General features: G+C 37.5%; 1 protein-coding gene and 1 non-coding gene across 7 annotated transcripts in view; one reads left to right on the top strand and one right to left on the bottom strand.

The window, feature by feature from the left end:
- ANKS1B (ankyrin repeat and sterile alpha motif domain containing 1B) overlaps nucleotides 1-23119 on the bottom strand; it is a 1163439-nt gene that overhangs the window by 947654 nt on the left and 192666 nt on the right. For all 6 annotated transcript variants that reach the window (XM_060164617.1, XM_060164618.1, XM_060164622.1 and 3 more), the window contains exons 5-8: nucleotides 16488-16563; nucleotides 6674-6775; nucleotides 2717-2830; nucleotides 1584-1750 (exon numbers count right to left, since the gene is read on the bottom strand). In XM_060164617.1, coding sequence (XP_060020600.1) covers nucleotides 1584-1750; nucleotides 2717-2830; nucleotides 6674-6775; nucleotides 16488-16563 — 459 coding nt within the window. The remainder of the gene's footprint in view (nucleotides 1-1583; nucleotides 1751-2716; nucleotides 2831-6673; nucleotides 6776-16487; nucleotides 16564-23119) is intronic.
- On the top strand, nucleotides 20916-21019 carry LOC132530158 (U6 spliceosomal RNA). Its single transcript, XR_009543712.1, has one exon. It is a non-coding gene; the product is annotated as a U6 spliceosomal RNA (small nuclear RNA).

Raw genomic sequence — 23119 nt, 5'->3', positions numbered from 1 at the left:
TGAATAAAAGAAAAAAAATTAGATCTTCTATTTTACACTTATTCTTTATCTTCTTCACTTGAATTTCTCTTGTAGTATATGCCCCATAATTTATAGCATATATTCATAGAATACGTGTGTGTATATATGTGTGTATATATATATATATATATACACACATATAAAATTATAAATACATTTGGGATGTTTGCTCAAAATTTGTTTACTACTGGTACCTACAACAAGAAAAGTTTAGAAACCACTGGTCTAGAAAATTAGGGCTTTCAGAAAATCTGTGGGTTAAGAAGTAGAGGGTCCGAAGCAGCCACTTAGTGGACCTGAACACCATGTACTGTTTATGTAGGATAAATATGTTTTAATTTCTAACCAACTTTCAAGAAAATGTTGAAATGTAACTGGTTTGTAATTGGAGTTAACAAAGACCTGTTTTAGATTTATTTAAAACAAGGAGTTTTGTCCTAACATTAAAATTACTACAGTAAATATTTCATCAATATAAAAATTTCATTTGGTAAAACCTACAAGTATTTACTTCAGTATATATATAATTAATCATAATAATTCAAAAGAGCTTTTATTGGCGCCAATAATGTGATGTTTTCAAAAGACAGGGTGACAAAGGATAAAAAGAAAAAACAGGCCTAGAAGGTAAGACTGGCCATGGACCTAGACAAGCAAATACTACCCTGGGAAACTGTCACTGCTCACATTAAGTAACTAAATGAAGTAAATGTTCTCATAACAGTCATTATACTTAGCAATTGTTTTTTTAGCTTTCATAAATAAAATGACATACTTAACGCAATCCACTCTATTATGGGCTTTTGAAGAAAGTGTAATATTTCTATAACAAACTAAGTTCTAAAAGTGAGAAAAGGTTTCATATCATAATAATGCATTTCCTTTAATACCAATGCATCCTATAAATCCTTCCTCTATAGGATAAAAGACAGGTACACAAATCTTGACTTTAATCTGATTGATTCTCTACAATTTTTCTTGCTATCGTGTTAACATAAAAATCCAAATAAGCAAGCATCTCTAACACATGATTTAAATTCTGAGCTTATAGGTTGCATGCAAATCCATTTGGATTTGCATAAGATTATAGAAATATGCAGGTCAAACTTTCCACAACATCTCTCACCTATTATGACTTACGGAGTGGCTGGGGAAGTATATACGCATGGCTCAGCTTTGTCTTTCTTCTTCAAGATGGGGTTAGACTCAGATCATAGAGAAAACAGGGAAAAGAGACAAAAGGAAGGTTTTCTTTTTTTCTTTGGAAACCAATATCATTATGCCCAATAAAACTAAAAGAACATAAAGAAACTACGAATTCATGTGTTAAGAGGGTCTAACAGTGAGATCATCACAATCCATAAGCGATTTAGCAAAGCATTTCTTCCCTACACAGGCAGTGAGAATGAAACACCAATGAATATCAGGGCAAGAGCAACAGGAAGCTTGACATTTGACACTGGCTAAATCTGAAGATAGGATAACACATAAATCCTATGCCTCTCAGGTACACAACAAACTGGCAAAGACAGACGCATTGTCTTCTTTCCCCCCTTACTTACTACACTCTGGCTTCCATTTTTCCCAAGTTCTTCCTCTGAAATCTTGCTCAAATTATCTAAGTAGTGGTCTGATATTGTGTGGCACAAATCTTCAAAAGAATAATCCTTTTCTTGACAGAGCTTTATTTCATCCAAGAGTTTTGATAATTCACCAGTCACAGTTTCACCTGTAAGAAAACAGTAAATTTTTCAAAAGTTTCAAGAAAGAATACTGCTAAAACTTGATGTTAAACAATAAAAATATAACTAGTATGGTGCTAGAACTCAAAATATGGCAAACAAGATTAAGTTGTCAGAAAATTTATTTTGCTGAAAGCAAGGTACTAAATCATAATTAGTACAATAATGTTAAAAGACAAAGAGAAATTCCAGTTTTGCCTATTTTTATTCTTTCTCAAAATGGAAATAAGTATTGAAGGTTTACATATATGTAGTACATAAAAGCATCTGGAATTACAATTCCTAAGGCTTCATTTACTACAGCATTTAATCTTCAGTAGTCTTTTATGGGCATTATACTTCACTGACAGAATTCATTCAACAATTCATTAACAAATTTGAAATGGTGCTGGGAGCCTACTTCCTAGGTTCAATAAAAAGAAACAGAACATATTTAAACAAATAATTATGTAAGTAATTAATAAATTATGATATAAAGGGACAACAGAAGGAACAGATATATAATCTGCATCAACTGTCAACATGACTATTTTGTAGGCTGCATGCAAATATTCATTTTTTTCTAATTATTCTCAGAAAGGAACTTCATCCCAATAATTCATTCTGAAAAAAACCTAGCAGTTACAATCCATATATAAATATTTTTATTCTACATTAAAAACATACCTTAGGAAAAATAAGTCAACTGTGAAATACCCACTCCATGTAAACTTCATGACAGCAGGGACTGCTGTCCCTTTGATCACCACTGTATCTCAGGACCAAGAATACTGCCTGACAAATAGCAGGAGCTCAATAAATGTTGACCGAATAAATGGATAAAATATAGAGTATAACTTATTAGACCTGACATTTTCACAAGTATGAGCCTTTTTGTACATATAGGACAAACATAACAGTTTAGTACATAGCAGACTAGTATCATTTCAAGGGTTTTACAATTAGCTACTCACTTTTGGTCTTCTGGGAAGGAGACTCAACAGGAGATGAAATATGTGTTTCTTGGGTTGTATCTTCCTGTATGTGTGCTTCAAGGACTGTTGATCTTCCCACGCCGTCTAAATATTCTGTGTATATAAGTTTTTGAAATTACATACTTGAATTCATTTATTTAAAAAACTTTAACTTTGTTTTACTTTTTTTTTTTTTTTTTTTGCGGTACGCAGGCCTCTCACTGTTGTGGTCTCTCCTGTTGTGGAGCACAGGCTCTGGACGCGCAGGCTCAGCGGCCATGGCTCATGGGCCCAGCTACTCTGCGGTATGTGGGATCTTCCCGGACCGGGGCACAAACCCGTGTCCCCTGCATCGGCAGACGGACTCTCAACCACTGCGCCACCAGGGAAGCCCTACTTTGTTTTACTTTTGATGGTCATTTTTTCATTTATTTCTTTATATCCTAAGTTTTTAAAGAACTTCAAAAAATCAAACAAACTGAAAGAACTTCATGATGAGCTATTAATTTAAAGCTTTTTAATTAAAACAGAAAAGATATTTTAGAAGAGACTCATGAATACTTTTTCTGAAACTAAATTTTTGTCACAACCTTTCCTTAACATCCTCAGTTTCCGTAAATATATCCTACCTGAAGGTTGAAAACTCTCAGAATGATGCTTTGAATAGACTTCATCCCTAAACAGGGATATCAAATTCAGATGGATATAATGATCAGTCAGGTAACATACATGCATGAAGTGGGATAAGTTTAATTTATGATAGTGTTGTAATCTTGTAAGGTAAGCACAATTGCGTATTGAACTTTAGTTCAACAAAGAAATAATGTTCTTCCCCATTCTTTTTTTATTGACATTTATTTTATTTTTTTAATTTTATTTCATTTAATTTTATTTGGCTGTGCCGCGTGGCATTCAGGCTCCTAGTTCTGTGACCAGGGATCAAACCCAGGCCCTGGCAGTGAGAGTGCAGAGTCCCAACAACTGGACAGCCAGGGAATTCCCTATTATTGACATTTTACCTTTTTTTTTTTTTTTTTTGTCCCACACTCAGCCTGTCTCTCATTTTTCCAATTCTGATGAGGATATAATAATAATAAAACTTAAATATTGCTTACTATGCACCCAGCAGTGTTCTAAGTATTTAATATAAATTAACTCATTTAATCTTCACAAAACTATGACACAGGCACTAGTACTATCTCAGTTTTAAAGGTGACAACTAAAGGGGGAGGATTATTAACTTGGCCACGTTGATTCAGCTAATAAGTGGCAAAGACAGATAGATACAAGAAGCATCTCACTTTTCTCTTAATCATAAGAAAATAGCGTCTGAATGCAGGGATAAATGTCGATTAACATTCAACCTCAATGTAACAAAAAAAAATGGAAAGCCTGCAGAGCCTGGTTAACCAGAGAGCAGATGCCCCATCTAAAGTTCGGCAATGAAGTAAAACGAAAGCCTGCATTTTTTTGAGAAACCCAAACTGGGGAGTTAGCTGAAATCCTAGATTTTTAAATGCTGAAAGCTAATTCAATTTTTACAGAAACACAGTGTGAGCCAAAAGTATGTGATCTAAACAAAACATATCTGCTACCCGCCAAAAGGCATTCAGCCCACAATGGATGGTTTGTTTACAGCCTCTGGCTAAGGGGTTAAATCAATACTCGCACTTCTTTATTCCGAAGGAACCCCTTCTTCTTGAAATTCACTTAAGAAACTTTGTGCTATCATGCCAACCACTTTTGTTTTCATACTATCCACATAGTTTCTATCTAAGAGCAATTCTACTAGGCAAATTCTAATAGGAAAAGAAAGCAACTTATGGGGTTCTATACTGAAAATTTCTGACTCAGGCAGTAATTTTATCTACTATAAATTGTCTTTACTACAATAACAAAGTTTTTCATAAGACTTAAAATGTACCAGTGATTTGGGACTTCCTTGGCGGTGCAGTGGTTAAGAATCTGGCAGCCAATGCAGGGGACACGGGTTTGAGCCCTGGTCCAGGAAGATCTCACATGCTGCGGAGCAACTAAGCCCATGTGCCACAACTACTGAGCCTGCACTCTAGAGCCCACGAGCCACAACTACTGAGCCCACGAGCCTCAACTACTGAAGCCCGAGCACCTAGAGCCCATGCTCCGCAACAAGAGAAGCCACCGCAATGAGAAGCCCACCACACAGCAACGAAGAGTAGCCCCCGCTCCCTGCAACTAGAGAAACCCTGCACACAGCAACGAAAACCCAATGCAGCCATAAATTAATTAGTTAATTAATTTAAAATAAATAATAAACTGTACCAGTGATTTGAAAAGCAGGAATGCAGAGAATATAATGTGTTCACATTCTAAAATTTGACAATAATTTTAAAAATTCAAAGATGTCACAAATACTCCATCACAAATTGGCATACCTAAAGAATCTTGACCATTTAAAAGAACAGACATTTACTCCTATATAATAACATTTTCATCTAAGTTGAACCAGTGCAATATGTTAGAAATGTCTGTAATTATGTCATGCCCCCTTTTTAGTGGATGACATTTATTTTGCTTCTCCTGAGAGACATATTATGCACAAGTCTCAGTTTTTTTAAAGTTCAGTTAGAGGCAAAAATCCAATATGAAATATAAAGTGCCTAGAAGGGAAAGACTTCTTTAAATACTGTATATATCACTCTTTTATTTTTCACTTTTCATTCAACTTGACTTTAATTTGAATTAATATGACGAGCCATACTTGTATCCGCCTCTGATTTATCTCTATATGTGCTTGACTTGCAATTAACTTCTTTATTGACAAGAAAATTGTAGGGGTTTGAACTTCCCTGAGAGGTTTCAGAAGTAAAGAAAGAAAAGAACATAATGACCTCCTGTAGTGCATCTATTCTTTTCCCCTCTTTGGGCTTTGTTGACTCCTGTATCTATTATGCATGTCTCCTGCTCAACATGGTTTTAATTCACCTATCTCCTTGCAGGACAAAGCTGCTCTTCAGCTTCTCAAATGATATCCATTGGCACCCATCCCACCTCCCTCTATTACATTCACAGCCAATCTGTAACAACTGTAGGGGATAATCCCCACTGAACAGTGCAGGAGCTAAGTGGAAAGGAAAGAACAAACAACTGGATTTTTAAGGGAACATGTTACATATCAGGCCTAATCACCAAGCAGAAACGGAAAGCACTTAAATTTAAATTTTTCATAAAATTTTTAGATCAAATGGGGAAGTATGTAATCCTGCAAATGAAAAAGTAGTACCTAGGTGGTTGTCAAACCTTCAATAGACCTAGTAATTGCAACTAACTACAAATGTACTTAAAATGACCTTTATCAAAACCAAAGGCTGGCAGGACTGAATTATCTTGTACTACTGGATTTGGTAGGAAATAATCTGTATTCTTTCAACTAAGTACAATTTTGTTGTTGTTAACCCAGCATTTACACACCAGTTCTACCACTTAGAATAGGACATATAAGTCTGAGCAAGTCACTTAGCCTCTTGGAGCTTCAGTTTCCCTCATGTGCAAAAAGAAGAATAACGATATCTGCCTTATCTACCTCACAGTTATAGAAAACAGACAAAATAACAGAAAATCCCTGAAAACTCTTAAAGCACTATTCAAGTGTAAGATAATACCTCAGCATCATCACTTTACAGTCCTAATACCTTCAAGTTCATAACTACATATTTATTACATGTGTTTAATTAAAAACGCTTTTTAATATCACATAAGTAAAAAAAAGTTTAGCTTTTAAAAAATTACTGAGCAGTTGAAAAACCGAAATAAAACATTAAAAGGTAGTAATTATTATTGAGCTTAAAAGTATACCAGAGAAAAAAGCAAATAATAAGTTCATTCAAAAGTAAATGTTAAAACCCAAGAGAAAACTAGGACAGTTTTAATTTAATCTTAACTGTAACGCAAACTCATCCATCATTCAATACTCTTTACCTTGTAAGAGACTTGCAATCTGGAGAGATTTCTGAGATGGATGTTCTTTCAGAATGTCTAAGACAGTTCTACCTAAGCTATCTTTTATGTTGGCATCAATTCCTGAAAGAAAAAGAAAAACCCACTAGATGTACACAAGTGGGGTATCATTAGAAGATACAGTCAATACATAACTGCTCTAATTTCAAAAGTATACAGACCAAGTACTTAAGGTGATTTTTTTAAATTAAGACACACACACACACACACACACACACACACACACACACACACACACACGATTTTAGTAAGAAAGAAGGTGGGAGACCACTGATGCCAAAGATTAGGAACATTCTTGATAATGAATTAACTCTTAAAGGGCACTGATCCATTCATTAATATTGTTTTTTCAGATTATAGCTAATTGAGGTTATAGCTAGTTAACTAATGGTAGCCTATCAAGCTGAAAAATATTACTGATTTAGAATTTAAATTCCTAAAGTATAATGGTCATTTTATATATTCTGTATAATATGGTAAAAATAAAAATAATGTACCATGTAAGTAGTATAAGAACAGTCTTAGAATACTTTAGTATTCACAAAAGTTGAAAAAGCAGGATTATTTTGAATTATTGTCCAAATACAAAGTCAAATATTTAATATTTATTTATGCAAGATTATATTCAATGTCAGCAACACTCATCAAATACCTGGTGAGCAAACTTCTTAAAGTTTGTAACTGAAATACCTTTGGAATTATTTTAATTCTCAAATGTTTATTGTAAAGAGATTTTATTGTAAAGAGTATAATGTAGCAAACAGCAAAAAGTTTATAAACTTCCCAAATATCTAAGCACAAACAAAGCCAGGTTTCAGGATCTAGCCTCAACAGTTAGTTCATTATAATAAAATTATTAGTATTTGCTTAAATTTTTATGGAAATGTGTTACTTGCACAAATTTAATTGGTTGCCTCATTTATTATATCATTGTGTTACATATCAAAGTTACATATACATGAAATTTTAACTTCACGTAAGAACAATCACAGTGCAATAGTCTGCCAATACTTTTCATTTAACATTTTTACTGAGGAAAATAAACACACTAAATATAGTTTAAAACACAAAAGACTCACGTCAGTTGTTTACAAGCATAAATTTGTATCCGTGCCTTATTATTTGAATATTATTTTATTTATTTTTGTATACAGCAGGCTCATATTAGTTATCTATTTTATACATATTAATGTATATAGGTCAATCCCAATCTCCCAATTCATCACACCACCACCACATCCGCTCCCCACCGCTTCCCCTCCTTGGTGTCCATACGTTTGTTCTCTATATCTGTGTCTCTATTTCTACCGTGCAAACTGGTTTATCTGTACCATTTTTCTAAGTTCCACATATATGCGTTAATATACGATATTTGTTTTTCTCTTTCTGACATACTTCACTCTGTATGGCAGTCTTTAGATTCATCCACGTCTCTACAAATGACCCAATTTCATTCCTTTTTATGGCTGAGTAATATTCCATTGTATATATATGTACCACATGTTTATCCATTTGTCTGTCAATGGGCATTTAGGTTACTTCCATGACCTGGCTATTGTAAATAGTGCAACAATGAACATTGGGGTTCATGTGTCTATTTTTTTTTTTTACATCTTTATTGGAGTATAATTGCTTTACAATGGTGTGTTAGTTTCTGCTTTATAACAAAGAGAATCAGTTATACGTATACATATGTTCCCATATCTCTTCCCTCTGGCGTCTCCTTCCCGCCTACCCTCCCTATCCCACCCCTCTAGGTGGTCACAAAGCACCAAGCTGATCTCCCTGTGCTATGCGGCTGCTTCCCACTAGCTATCTATTTTACATTTGGTAGTGTATATATGTCCGTGCCACTCTCTCACTCTGTCACAGCTTACCCTTCCCCCTCCCCATATCCTCAAGTCCATTCTCTAGTGGGTCTGTGTCTTTATTCCTGTCTTACCCTCAGGTTCGTCATGACATTTTTTTTTCTCATTTCATATATATGTGTTAGCATACGGTATTTGTCTTTCTCTTTCTGACTTACTTCACTCTGTATGACAGACTCTAGGTCCATCCACCTCACTACAAATAATTCAATTTATTTTCTTTTTATGGCTGAGTAATATTCCATTCTATATATGTGCCACATCTTCTTTATCCAGTCATCTGAAGATGGACACTTAGGTTGTTTCCATCTCCTGGCTATTGTAAATAGAGCTGCAATGAACATTTTGGTACATGACTCTTTTTGAAATGGTTTTCTCAGGGTATATGCCCAGTAGTGGGATTGCTTGGTCATATGGTAGTTCTATTTGTAGTTTTTTAAGGAACCTCCATACTGTTCTCCATTGGCTGTACCAACTCACATTCCCACCAGCAGTGCAACAGTGTTCCCTTTTCTCCACACTCTCTCCAGCATTTACTGTTTCTAGATTTTTTTTTTTTGGTTGTTTTTTTTTTGTTTGTTTGTTTTTGCGGTATGCGGGCCTCTCACTGTTGCGGCCTCTCCCGCTGCGGAGCACAGGCTCCGGACGCGCAGGCCCATCGGCCATGGCTCATGGGCCCAGCTGCTCCGCGGCATGTGGGATCCTCCCGGAGCGGGGCACGAACCCGCGTCCCCTGCATTGGCAGGCGGACTCTCAACCACTGCGCCACCAGGGAAGCCCTGTTTCTAGATTTTTTGATGATGGCCATTATGACCGGTGTGAGATGATATCTCATTGTAGTTTTGATTCGCACTTCTCTAATGATTAATGATGTTGAGCATTCTTTCATGTGTTTGTTGGCAGTCTGTGTATCTTCTTTGGAGAAATCTCTATTTAGGTCTTCTGCCCATTTTTGGATTGGGTTGTTTGTTTTTTTGTTATTGACCTGCAAGAGCTGCTTGTAAATTTTGGAGATTAATCCTTTGTCAGTTGCTTCATTAGCAAATATTTTCTCTCATTCTGAGGGTTGTCTTTTGGTCTTGTTTATGGTTTCCTTTGCTGTGCAAAAGCTTTGAAGTTTCATTAGGTCCCATTTGTTTATTTTTGTTTTCATTTCCATTTCCCTAGGAGGTGGGTCAAAAAGAACCTTGCTGTGATTTATGTCATAGTGTTCTGCCTATATTTTCCTCTAAGAGTTTGATAGTTTCTGGCCTTACATTTAGGTCTTTAATCCATTTTGAGCTTATTTTTGTATATGGTGCTAGGGAGTGTTCTAATCTCATGCTTTTACATTTACCTGTCCAGTTTTCCCAGCACCACTTACTGAAGAGGCTGTCCTTTCTACAATGTACATTCCTGCCTCCTTTATCAAAGATAAGGTGACCATATGTGCGTGGGTTTATTTCTGGGCTTTCTATCCTGTTCCATGGATCTATATTTCTGTTTTTGTGTCAGTACCGTACTGTCTTGATTACTGTAGCTTTGTAGTATAGTCTGAAGTCAGGGAGCCTGATTCCTCCAGCTTCGTTTTTTGTTCTCAAGATTGCTTTGGCTATTCGGGGTCTTTTGTGTTTCCATACAAATTGTGAAATTTTTTGTTCTAGTTCTGTGAAAAATACCAGTGGTAGTTTCATAGGGATTGCATTGAATCTGCAGATTGCTTTGGGTAGTAGAGTCATTTTCACAATGTTGATTCTTCCAACCCAAGAACATGGTATATATCTCCATCTATTTGTATCGTCTTTCTTTCATCAGTGTCTCATAATTTTCTGCATACAGGTCTTTTGTATCCTTAGATAGTTTTATAACTAGACGTTTTATTCTTTTTGTTGCAGTGGTAAATGGGAGTGTTTTCTTGATTTCACGTTCAGATTTTTCATCATTAGTGTATAGGAATGCAAGAGATTTCTGTGCATTAATTTTGTATCCTGTTACTTTACCAAATTCATTGATGAGCTCTAGTAGTTTTCTGGTAGCATCTTTAGGATTCTCTATGTATAGTATCATGTCATCTGCAAACAGTGACAGCTTTACTTCTTCTTTTCCGATTTGGATTCCTTTTATTTCCTTTTCTTCTCAGATTGCTGTGGCTAAAACTTCCAAAACTATGTTGAATAAGAGTGGTGAGAGTGGGCAACCTTGTCTGGTTCCTGTTCTTAGTGGAAATTCTTTCAGTTTTGAAACATTGGGGATGATGTTGGCTGTGGGTTTGTCATATATGGCCCTTATTATGTTGAGGAAAGTTCCCTGTATGCCTACTTTCTCCAGGGTTTTTATCATAAATGGGTGTTGAATTTTGTCAAAAGCTTCCTCTGCATCGATTGAGATGATCATATGGTTTTTCTCCTTCAATTTGTTAATATGCTGTATCACATTGATTGATTTGTGTATATTGAAGAATCCTTGCATTCCTGGAATAAACTCACTTGATCATAGTGTATGATCCTTTTAATGTGCTGTTGGATTCTGTTTGCTAGTATTTTCTTGAGGTTTTTGCATCTATGTTCATCAGTGATATTGGCCACTAGTTTTCATTCTTTCTGACATCCTTGTCTGGTTTTGGTATCAGGGTGATGGTGGCCTCGTAGAATGAGTTTGGGAGTGTTCCTCCCTCTGCTATATTTTGGAAGAGTTTGAGAAGGATAGATGTTAGCTCTTCTCTAAATGTTTGATAGAATTCGGCTGAAAAGCTATCTGGTCCTGGGCTTTTGTTTTTTGGAAGATTTTTAATCACAGTTTCAATTTCAGTGCTTGTGATTGGTCTGTTCATATTTTCTATTTCTTCCTGATTCAGTCTTGGCAGGTTGCGCATTTCTAAGAATTTGTCCATTTCTTCCAGGTTGTCCATTTTATTGGCATAGAGTTGCTTGTAGTAATCTCTCATGATCTGTTGTATTTCTGCAGTGTCAGTTGTTACTTCTCCTTTTTCACTTCTAATTCTATTGATTTGAGTCTTCTCCCTTTTTTTCTTCATGAGTCTGGCTAATGGTTTATCAATTTTGTTTATCTTCTCAAAGAACCACCTATTAATTTTATTGATCTTTGCTATCATTTCCTTCATTTCTTTTTCATTTATTTCTGGTCTAATCTTATGGTTTCCTCCTTCTGCTAACTTTGGGGGTTTTTTGTTCTTCTTTCTCTAATTGCTTTAGGTGCAAGGTTAGGTTGTTTATTCGAGATGTTCCCTGTATCTTAAGGTAGGATTGTATTGCTATAAACTTCCCTCTTAGAACTGCTTTTGCTGCATCCCATAGGTTTTGGGTCGTCGTGTCTCCATTGTCATTTGTTTCTAGGTACTTTTTGATTTCCTCTTTGATTTCTTCAGTGCACTTCGTTATTAAGTAGTGTATTGTTTAGCCTCCATGTGTTTCTATTTTTTACAGGTCTTTTCCTGTAATTGATATCTAGTCTCATAGTGTTGTGGTCAGAAAAGATACTTGATACAATTTCAATTTTCTTAAATTTACCAAGGCTTGATTTGTGACCCACGATATGATCTATCCTGGAGTATGTTCCATGAGCACTTGAGAAAAATGTGTATTCTGTTGTTTTTGGATGGAATGTCCTATAAATATCAATTAAATCCATCTTGTTTAATGTATCATTTAAAGCTTGTGTTTCCTTATTTATTTTCATTTTGAATGATCTGTCCATTGGTGAAAGTGGGGTGTTAAAGTCCCCTACTATGAATGTGTTACTGTCGATTTCCCCTATTTTGGCTGTTAGTATTTGCCTTATGTATTGAGGTGGTCCTATGCTGGGTGCATAAATATTTACAATTGTTATATCTTCTTGGATCAATCTCTTGATCATTATATAGTGTCCTTCTTAGTCTCTTCTAATAGTCTTGATTTTAAAGTCTATTTTGTGTGATATGAGAATTGCTACTCCAGCTTTATTTTGGTTTCCATTTGCACGGAATATCTTTTTCCATCCCCTCACTTTCAGTCTGTATGTGTCTCTATGTCTGAAGTGGGTCTCTTGTAGACAGCATATATATGGGTCTTGGTTTTGTATCCATTCAGCCAGTCTGTGTCTTTTGGTGGGCGCATTTAATCCATTTACATTTAAGGTAATTATCGATATGTATGTTCCTATTCCCATTTGCTTAATTGTTTTCGGTTTGTTATTGTAAGTCTTTTCCTTCTCTTGTGTTTCTTGCCTAGAGAAGATCCTTTAGCATTTGTTGTAAAGCTGGTTTGGTGGTGCTGAACTCTCTCAGCTTTTACTTGTCTGTCAAGGTTTTAATTTCTCCATCAAATCTGAATGAGATCCTTGCTGGGTAGAGTAATCTTGGTTGTAGGTTTTTCTCCTTCATCACTTTAAATATGTCCTGCCAGTCCCTTTTGGCTTGCAGAGTTTCTGCTGAAAGATCAGCTGTTATCCTTATGGGGATTCCCTTGTGTGTTATTTGTTGTTTTTCCCTTGCTGCTTTTAACATGTTTTCTTTGTATTTAATTTTTGACACTTTGATTAATATGTGTCTTGGCGTGTTTCTCCTTGGATTTATCCTGTATGGGACTCTCTGTGCTTCCTGGACTTGATTAACTATTTCCTTTCCCATATTAGGGAAATTTTCAACTATAATCTCTTCAAATATTTTCTCAGTCCCTTTCTTTTTCTATTCTTCTTCTGGAACCCCTATAATTCGAATGTTGGCACGTTTAATATTGTCCCAGAGCTCTCTGAGACTGTCCTTGGTTCTTTTCATTCTTTTTTCTTTATTCTGCTCTGCAGTAGTTATTTCCAGTATTTTATCTTCCAGGTCACTTATTCGTTCTTCTGCCTCAGTTATTCTGCTATTGATCCTTCTAGAGTATTTTTAATTTCATTTATTGTGTTGGTCATCGTTGCTTGTTTCATCTTTAGTTCTTCTAGGTCCTTGTTAAATGTTTCCTGCATTTTCTCTATTCTATTTCCAAGATTTTGGATCATCTTTACTATCATTATTCTGAATTCTTTTTCAGGTAGACTGCCTATTTCCTCTTCATTTGTTAGGCCTGGTAGGTTTTTATCTTGCTCCTTCATCTTCTGTGTTTTTTTCTATCTTCTCATTTTGCTTATCCTACTCTGCTTGGGGTCTCCTTTTTGCAGGCTGCAGGTTCGTAGTTCCCGTTGTTTTTGGTGTCTGTCCCCAGTGGCTAAAGTTGTTTCAGTGGGTTGTGTAGGCTTCCTGGTGGAGGGGACTAGTGCCTGTGTTCTAGTGGGTGAGGCTGGATCTTGTCTTTCTGGTGGGCAGGTCCACCTCTGGTGGTGTGTTTTGGGGTGTCTGTGGACTTACGATTTTAGGCAGCCTCTCTGCTAATGGGTGGGGTTGTGTTCCTGTCTTGCTAGTTTTTTGGCATAGGGTGTCCAGCACTGTAGCTTGCTGGTTGTCGAGTGAAGCTGGGTGTTGGTGTCGAGATGGAGATCTCTGGGGATTTTCGCCATTTGATATTACGTGGAGCTGGAAGGTCTCTTGTGGACCAGTGTCCTGAAGTTGGCTCTCCCACCTCAGAGCACAGCACTGACTCCTGGCTGCATCACCAAGAGCCTTTCATCCACACGGTTCAGAATAAAAGGGAGAAAAAGTAGAAAGAAAGAAAGAGGATAAAAGAAAATAAAATAAAGTAAGATAAAATAAAATAAAGTTATTAAAATATAAAATGATTATTCAGAAAAAAAAATTTTTTTATGTAAAAAAAAAAACAAGAAACAGATGGATAGAACCCTAGGACAAATGGTGTCAGCAAAGCTATACAGACAAAATCTCACATAGTAGCATACACATACACTCTCACAAAAAGAGGAAAAGGGGAAAAAATAATAAATCTTGCGCTCGAAGTCCACCTCCTCAATTTGGGATGATTCATTGTCTATTCAGGTATTCCACAGATGCAGGGTACATCAACTTGATTGTGGAGATTTAATCTGCTGCTCCTGAGGCTGCTGGGAGAGATTTCCTTTTCTCTTCTTTGTTTGCACAGCTCCTGGGGCTCAGCTTTGGATTTGGCCCTGCCTCTGTGTGTAGGTCACCGGAGGGCGTCTGTTCTTTGCTCAGACAGGACGGGGTTAAAGGAGCCGCTGATTCGGGGGCTCTGGCGCACTCAGGCCGGAGGGAGGGAGGGGTACGAAGTGCGGGGCGAGCCTGTGGCAGCAGAGGCCAGCGTGACGTTGCACCAGCCTGAGGTGCACCGTGCGTTCTCCTGGGGAAGTTGTCCCTGGATCCCGGGAACCTGGCAGTGGCAGGCTGCACAGGCTCCCGGGAGGGGTGGTGTGGATAGTGACCTGTGCTCGCACACAGGCTTCTTGGTGGTGGCAGCAGCAGCCTTAGCATCTCATTCCCGTCTCTGGGGTCCGTGCTGTTAGCCGCGGCTCGCGCCCATCTCTGAAGCTCCTTTAAGCAGCGCTCTTAATCCCCTCTCCTCACGCACCAGGAAGCAAAGAGGGAAGAAAAATCTCTTGCCTCTTCGGCAGGTCCAGACTTTTCCCCGGACTCCCTCCTGGCTAGCCGTGGTGCACTAACCCCCTGCAGGCTGTGTTCAGGCTGCCAACTCCAGTCCTCTCCCTGCGCTCTGACCGAAGCCCGAGCTTCAGCTGCCAGCCCAGCCCGCCCTGGCGGTTGAGCAGACAAGCCTCTCAGGCTGGTGAGTGCCAGTCAGCACCGATCTTCTGTGCGGGAATCTCTCCGCTTTGCCCGCCGCACCCCTGTTGCTGCGCTCTCCTCCATGGCTCCGAAGCTTCCCCTCTGCCACCCGCAGTCTCCTCCCGTGAGTGGCTTCCTAGTGTGTGGAAACCTTTCCTCCTTCACAGCTCCCTCCCACTGGTGCAGGTCCCATCCCTATCCTTTTCTCTCTGTTTATTCTTTTTTCTTTTGCCCTACCCAGTTACGTGGGGAGTTTCTTGCCTTTTGGGAAGTCTGAGGTCTTCTGCCAGCGTTCAGTAGGTGTTCTGTAGGAGTTGTTCCACGTGTAGATGTATTTCTTATGTATCTGTTGGGAGGAAGGTGATCTCCGCGTCTTACTCTTCTGCCATCTTCCCCCCTCTCGCATGCGTCTTTTTGAATTATGGTTTTCTCTGGGTATATGCCCAGGTGTGGGATTGCTGGGTCACATGGTAATTGTATTTTTAGTTTTTTAAGGAACCTCCATGCTGTTCTCCATAGTGGCTGTATCAATTTACATTCCCCCCAACAGTGCAAAAGGGTTCCCTTTTTTCCACACCCTCTCCATTATCCATGCCTTTTGATCTTAAAAAAATCTGACCTCAGTTCCAATTTTATTTCAGTCATAATATACATATGGAGACAAATAAGCCTACTTTGTTTTTCCTTCAAAGCTTTCCCTCTAAAAGGTTCCCTTTAAATCACTGCAGCTTACAAACAGTAGCTACTCAGTTGATGAAGTAACTAGAAGGAGAATTTACCTGAAGGACAGGGAACTCTAATTTCTGTTTACCATTATTCACAATATAAAAACCTAGGGAAAGTAGCACGTTCTTTAATAAACCAAGCAATTGTCTTAACTTCACGGGGATCAGTTCCACCCTCCTATAGAAGGCAGACATTTCCTTTTCTTTTTGGTAGTTTTTATTTTAATGTGATTTAAGTGTATAAAATTATAATTTCTAAAAGCTTTTTATTAAAGTATCTACTGAGTAAAGGAAGGTACACATTGTTATCAGTTTTTTTCCCTAAACATTGAGGCTCAATTCTACATGGTATGAATACGTACCTGCAATTTAGAGTGAAGGTAAGAAATAAGGGTGATTGTCAAGAAAAAAAAAAAAGTGTCATTCTCCTATGTCTACTCCTGAAATACAAATAGTTTTTGGCAAGATAAGCCTCATGGAGAATCAAGATAAGTTCCATGGAGAATCATGATAGTTACCTGTTTCTAACAGAACTCGCACAACATCTACCTTTCCAAACAAAGCTGCTTCGTGAAGTGCACTCCCTTTTTCTGTCTGGAAAAAAAAAAAGAAGAAGGAAAAGAAGCACAGTTGCATTAGGAATGCTTAGGTTAAAAAATTCTGTCATTTTATGTATTCATAAATATTCTCTGTAATCTTAGCACTCTGACAGAAAGGTAGTGTGAAATAAAGAAGAGATTCTAGAAACAAAACCTAAAAGCTTGAATTTGTGAAACACCTCTGCTTCTGTGTAGCCATTTGACCTTGTTATGTTGGTAATCTTCCTCATCATAGCATTTATAGTACTACATTATAATGTTATGTGATTGTCTATTCCCTTTAATAAACTGTAAGTTTAGTGGAAATGTAGATATCTATTTTTTTCATCATGGTATCACCAATGCCTAGAAAAAAGTACCTCAAAAATGTAGACATTTAAGAATTATTTTGAGGGTAAAAGGTAGAAGAAGGTAGGAACATAACATAGAAGACAAGAATATGTAAGTATTGCAGGGAGAGATTGGTTTCTGCCTTGAGGAAGATAAAGGAAGATTTCAAAGAGGAAGCTTTTTAGCTATACATTAAAAAAAACTTTTTTCCTCTCAAGAATTTTAAAATGTCTATCAGGTCCTTAGTATGTGCACATGTCTCTGCGTGTTAAACTGAACACTGTCATTATGGCAACTTTGTTCTCTTGTACTAAAAGTAATCTCTAGTATGGGATTTTCATCTCAATACAAAAAAGAAATATCATTATAAAATAATATATAACGTAAAAATGTTTTTAATTAATAAAATATTATTGTATAATTAACCCAGTATAAAATGGTTTATAAATGCATTCTTAAGGAGGCTTGAGGACCACTGAAGATCTATCAATGTGATCTGAATTTATTGCCAAAAAGGTATAACTGAAATGCACTTGATTTATAATTTTCTGGGTATGATATGTATAGACACTAATAAACATGGAAATAAAATAATTTATAAATATATATAGCACTATACAGAAGGAAAATTAAACTGTAGAAACTTATGCAGCTCCTTAAAACAATGTTTCAATGTGTGGCATAAAAAGTTAATTTTTTTCACTCCCTAAAAAATATCCCTTGAAATAATCTAATTCTTCTCACTCTCATTCTATGTCTTTCAACCAACTTTCTTACTACTAATTTGATTTCCTTCAAATTTTCACAAAAGTTTGGACTTAATGTTAGAAAAACCCTTCCTGGAATAGCACACCTTAAAATTCTGAAAAACTAAACAATATTTTAAATATAGAGATGAAAAGGAAAATGGAATTCCTCAGAGCCTGGGGAAGGGAATGAGGGACAGAAAGTATGAATCCAGGCATTGAGCACTGGAAGAAGAATTTGTTCAAGGAAATCTACCAATCCCTGATAGATTAGTATCTGGGCTTTAACCAAGGTGGGACTGGGAGGGGAGCAGGAGACAAAGTCTGAAGCTCAAGCAAGCTGAGAGGATAGATCAAGGACTCCTACAAAAATTAAAACCCCCAAAGAACAACAGCCTCAGTAAAAACAATAAAGTAAAAATTAAAAACTTGTTACAAAAATCTGTTGCAGAGAGGGAAAGTAAGATTTTAGCTCTAAACAGATTAGAATGACAGAAATAAATCCCACTGCTCTAAGAATTCCTAATCACAATTCTGTCCTCACAAGGGTTTGAGGCCAAATTTAACACAATCTCTGTGCCCCTCAGAGCCAAAAATGTAGAATAAAGTGATTTGGGTTCATAGTACCAGAGGCAGACATAAATGCTTAGCAGAAGCAGATATAAATCCTCTCTGAAAAGATACACTTTAAACTCAGGCCTCCAAGAGTTCCAAGAGTTAAAGCTTTAAAAAACACAAATTCAAATTTAGAAACCACTGAACATGAAAGGAAATAAGTCACAATGAGTAAGAAATAGTAGAAACAAAAAAGAAGATAATGGACTTCTCTGGTGATGCAGTGGTTAAGAACCCGCCTGTACAGTACAGTCCAACTATACTTTTGTTTGTACTGTCCAACAGTACAGTCCAACTATACTTTTGGACTGTAAAAATTAGTCAATCTTTCCAAACCCATGGTTGATGTAATTAGCTTCTTTGATAAGAGAATGTGAGAACTGTCAAAATGGAATGGATTATTCTCATAAACTTAAGGGAAACAGTGGAACTAGGAACTATTTACTGCTATCCCAGTATTATCACAAATAGTATAAAATTTAAATAGGTCAAATTTATAGACTTCTCCTTTTCAAAATATAGGTTAATTCCATAATATTTTGTAATTTATCATCCCCTACCTTGAGTCAGCATCTACTCTTCTCATTCAAATTACTTACTACCATTCTGTTCACCTCAGCACTCTCCCCCAAATCCACAATCCATAATTGGCCAGACCTTGAAAAACCGTGTTCTCATGAAACAATATTTAGTCTAAAACATTCTAAAAGCAAGTGGAATGTATACAAAGAAATAACACTAGGACTTCCCTGGTGGAACAGTGGTTAAGAACCTGCCTGCCAATCAATGCAGGGGACATGGGTTCGATCCCTGGTCTGGGAAGATCCCACATGCCACGGAGAAACTAAATCCGTGTGCCGCAACTACTGAACCTGCACTCTAGAGCCCGCGAGCCACAACTTCTGAGCCCACATGCCACAACTACTGAAGCCCACATGCCTTAGAGCCCACGCACCACAACTACTGAGCCTGCGTGCTGCAACTGCTGAAGCCCACGCACCTAGAGCCCATGCTCCGCAACAAGAGAAGCCACCGCAAAGAAAAGTCTGCACACCACAAGGAAGAGTAGCCCCCCTCACCGCAACTAGAGAAAGCCTGCACGCAGCAACAAAGACCCAACGCAGCCAAAATAAATAAAGAAAGAAAAAAGAAGGCAGTCTTGGGAGAGAGCTGACACTGGCTGTGGATGCAGGAGCAAATGGGCCCACAGCCCTCAGTGCCCCTAAAAAAAAAAAAAGAAATAACACTAAAATAGGTGAACCCAAATTTGGGGCCTGCTTTTCCAATGGATCAAATTTCTCCATTTCTTTAAAATTAATCATTTAAAATAAACATAGTTTCTGAATAGACAATTATGCAGTTGATAATATAGTAACACTTCAATATTTATACAGTAAACAGATATGAAGCACTCACAACGTCTTAGCACCTTTCAGGGAAAAAAAAAACCTCCAATCACAATTAGTGATGAAAACAGCTTAGTGAGAAGACATGACCTGATATATATCTTAATGCTAAATTGCTGATAAAAGCAAAAGAAATTCTCTCTCCAACTGGAAATGGCTATTAAAGTTAAGTCTCAGTAGCACCAAAACTGAGAAAAACAAATGGTAGGAAAAGGGGAGAGGATATAGAAAAGAATGTTCCTATTTTTAAGCCCTGGGTTTTAGCTTCCTTTTTGGTTTGGCTGTATGTATTTCCCTGATACATGAAAACTCAATTACGCATTTAAAGAGATCCTTGTTATATTTTATCCAAAACCTCTAGATGTTTCAAAATGGCTTTTTGGGTTGTATTCTAAGAGTGCCAAAACAGCAGACAGAAAGGGGATGTGAAGATGTCAGTTTGCCTGCACTGGTTCCCCCTTCCAAATTTAACACTCTAACCATAGCCCTTCTGAAGCTTGCAAAAGAGAATGACCAGATAAAGGAAGACCAAATTTTTTATTAAAGGAGAAAATAAATAGAACAAAGATATAAAGTGGGATTGTGATGATGATCAGTAGAGAAAATAGCACAAGTAGCAGGGAAAATAAAAACTATTGAGAAACAAGACCCACTACCAAAAGAAGTAACAACCAGTTAGTAAAGATAAACTTGATACAGAAAAAAGAAGAAAAGCCAATGAGAATGGCATTTAACACAGAAGTAACAACCCCTGATGCCCTGGTTGGTACCAATTAGCCCTGTAGGCATCTCTTGGGATGAAAGGTAAGAACTTAAAAGATAAGAACATCCTAGCCTTTGTAAATGAATAAATGTCTAAACAACTTGAGAAGCAACAGATCCTTTGTACCCTACGTTAGCTAGACTATATCCAGAGTACTGTGTTCAAGCGTGGATACTAAACTTTCACAGGAACATCAACAGATTGGAATATGTCCAGAGAAGAGCATCCCAAAACAAGAATCTAGAAAAACATCATGTGAAGAATAGCTGAAAGTTATAAGTAGGTTTAGACTGGGGGTGGAAATGGCATAAGAGAAACAGGATGTGTCTTCAAAAAACTCAGAAATACCATTTCTCCTATTCTAAAGAAGATCTCTTCCTCTCCTCCTATTTAACTAGGGACTTCTGGCCAATATCTTTACCTTTCCTATCTTCCTTCACTTCTGTCTCAGAGGAAGCATCCATTCCCCTCATTAAAGCTAATCCTCGTGCTCGCTTCGGCAGCACATATACTAAAATTGGAACGATACAGAGATTAGCATGGCCCCTGTGCAAGGATGACCCACAAATTCATGAAGTGTTCCATATTTTTATTGCATAGCATAGGGAACTCTACTTAATGTACTGTGGTAACCTAAATGGGAGGGAAGTCCAAAAGGGAGGGGATATCTGTATGTGTATGGCTGATTCATTTTGTTGTGCAGTGGAGGCTAACACAACATTGTAAAGCAACCATACTCCAATACAATTTTTTTTTAAAAAGCTAATCCTCCACTTGTGCTTTTTTTTCTATCATTTTCTGCTTCTTGAATTTTGCTCATGAAGTATCTTCACCATTTTCTTGCATCCTCAATTTCAGTCTCTTCATTGGATCCTTCCACTCTCCATAAAAATACATACCTTTTCACTATCTACCAAAACAAACAACCATAGAAACTTCCTGTGAACCTGCTATGATTTCAAGCTTCTATCCCATATCTCACTTTTCCTTACTCCACACTTTATTAAATATCATCTTCCCTTTTGAAGGCAAAATTTGTGTCTATTCTGTTGGTGCTATATCCTCTGGCACATAGTAGGCAATGCCTGGCACAGAGCAGGCACTCCATAAATACATGGTGAATGGATGAATTGATTATTGTAATTGTACTGTCTTGGTTAGTTACCTCTTGTAACTAACTGCTTCTTTACAGACTTCTTTTCCAGAAACTACCTGAATAGTCTTTATTTGGCTTCTTCTCTTTCACTATAGTCTCTTTCTTGTAAACCCATCTGTTTCCATGGCTTCATCTCTCACTTCTCTGAGCTAGCACCATTTAAGTGGCACATCCTAAGAAAGACTTCCCCAACCCTTCATTCTCAAACACAAGAACCTGCTTTTTTCCTTTATACCACTTACTGCAATTTGTAATTTTTGTTTGTTTATATGTTTATTTTCTGTTTTCACACCCAGGCTCTCAACTCCATAAGAGTAGGGAACAAATTTTCTTGTTGATGTAGCATGTGCCTGGTATCCTCTCCTCAGAAGGCTGGAGGGGATATGGTGTCCTGAAAGGGAAACTAGGGGGAAGGAAACAGAGTTGCTAAGGTGGTAAGTGAGACAGATCAGGGAAGGCCTCCCTATTAAGGTGACATTTGAGCAGATACCTGAAGAAAGTAGAGGAGGAAGTCATGCAGGTTAGTAAGGCAAAGGCCTTATGGTAGTAGCACACACAGTGTGTTCCAGCAAGAGCAATGAGGCCACTGTGGCTGAAACTATATGAAAATGGCAAAGAGTAGCAGGAGGTAGCTTCAGGGAGAGTGAGACTAGGTCAGATAAGACACTGTCAGCCACTGTAAGGAGTGTGGCTTTTGTTCCAAGTGAGCTGGAATACCAGTGAAGGTTTCTGAGCAACCTGATTTAGTTTAATGGGATCACTTATAGCTGCTTTGTTGAAAATACACTGAAGGAGTCTGTTATGGACTGAATGCTTGTGCCCCCCCTCCAAATTCATATGTTGAAGCCCTAAACCCCAATGTGACCGTATTTGGTGACAGGGACTTCACAGAAGTAATTAAGGTTAAATGAGGTTGTAAGGGCGGGAACCCAATTCTATGGGATTGGTGTCCTTATAAGAGGAGGGGGAAACATCAGAGAGCTCTCTCCTTCTCTCTCCATTTGTGCACAGAAAAAAGGTCGTTTGAGGACACAGGAGAAGGCAGCCATCTACAAGCTCTCACCAAGAACCAAATTGGCCAGAACCTTGATCTTGGACTTTCCAGCCTCCAGACAGTGATAAAACAAATGTGTGCTGTTTAAGCCACCCAGTCTATGGTATTTTGTTATAGTAGCCCAAGCAGACTAATACAGAAGCAAAGGAAGAAGCAGGGAAACCAGTTAGGAGGCAAGAGATAATCAAGAATTGGGCTCTGGTGGTAGTAGTGAAGGGAATGAAAAGTACTGAAATTCTGGATATAGTTTGAGCACAAAGCCAATAAAATCTGATGAAGAACTAAATTAAAATGTGAAGAAACCCTAAAGTTTTGGGGCCAAACAACTAGAAGAACAGCACTACCATCTGCTGAAATGGGAAATATTGGAAGATGGACAAATCTGGGGAGAAGGGGTTATGGAGGCTAAATACTCAGTTTTTGGAATGCTGAGTTTGGATGCCCATTAGCATCCAATAGACATGTCCAGCAGACACCTAAT

Source organism: Lagenorhynchus albirostris, chromosome 11 (genome assembly GCF_949774975.1).
Source record: "Lagenorhynchus albirostris chromosome 11, mLagAlb1.1, whole genome shotgun sequence".
In the NCBI taxonomy this organism is placed as follows: domain Eukaryota; kingdom Metazoa; phylum Chordata; class Mammalia; order Artiodactyla; family Delphinidae; genus Lagenorhynchus; species Lagenorhynchus albirostris.
This window is presented reverse-complemented; position numbering and strand designations above follow the sequence as displayed.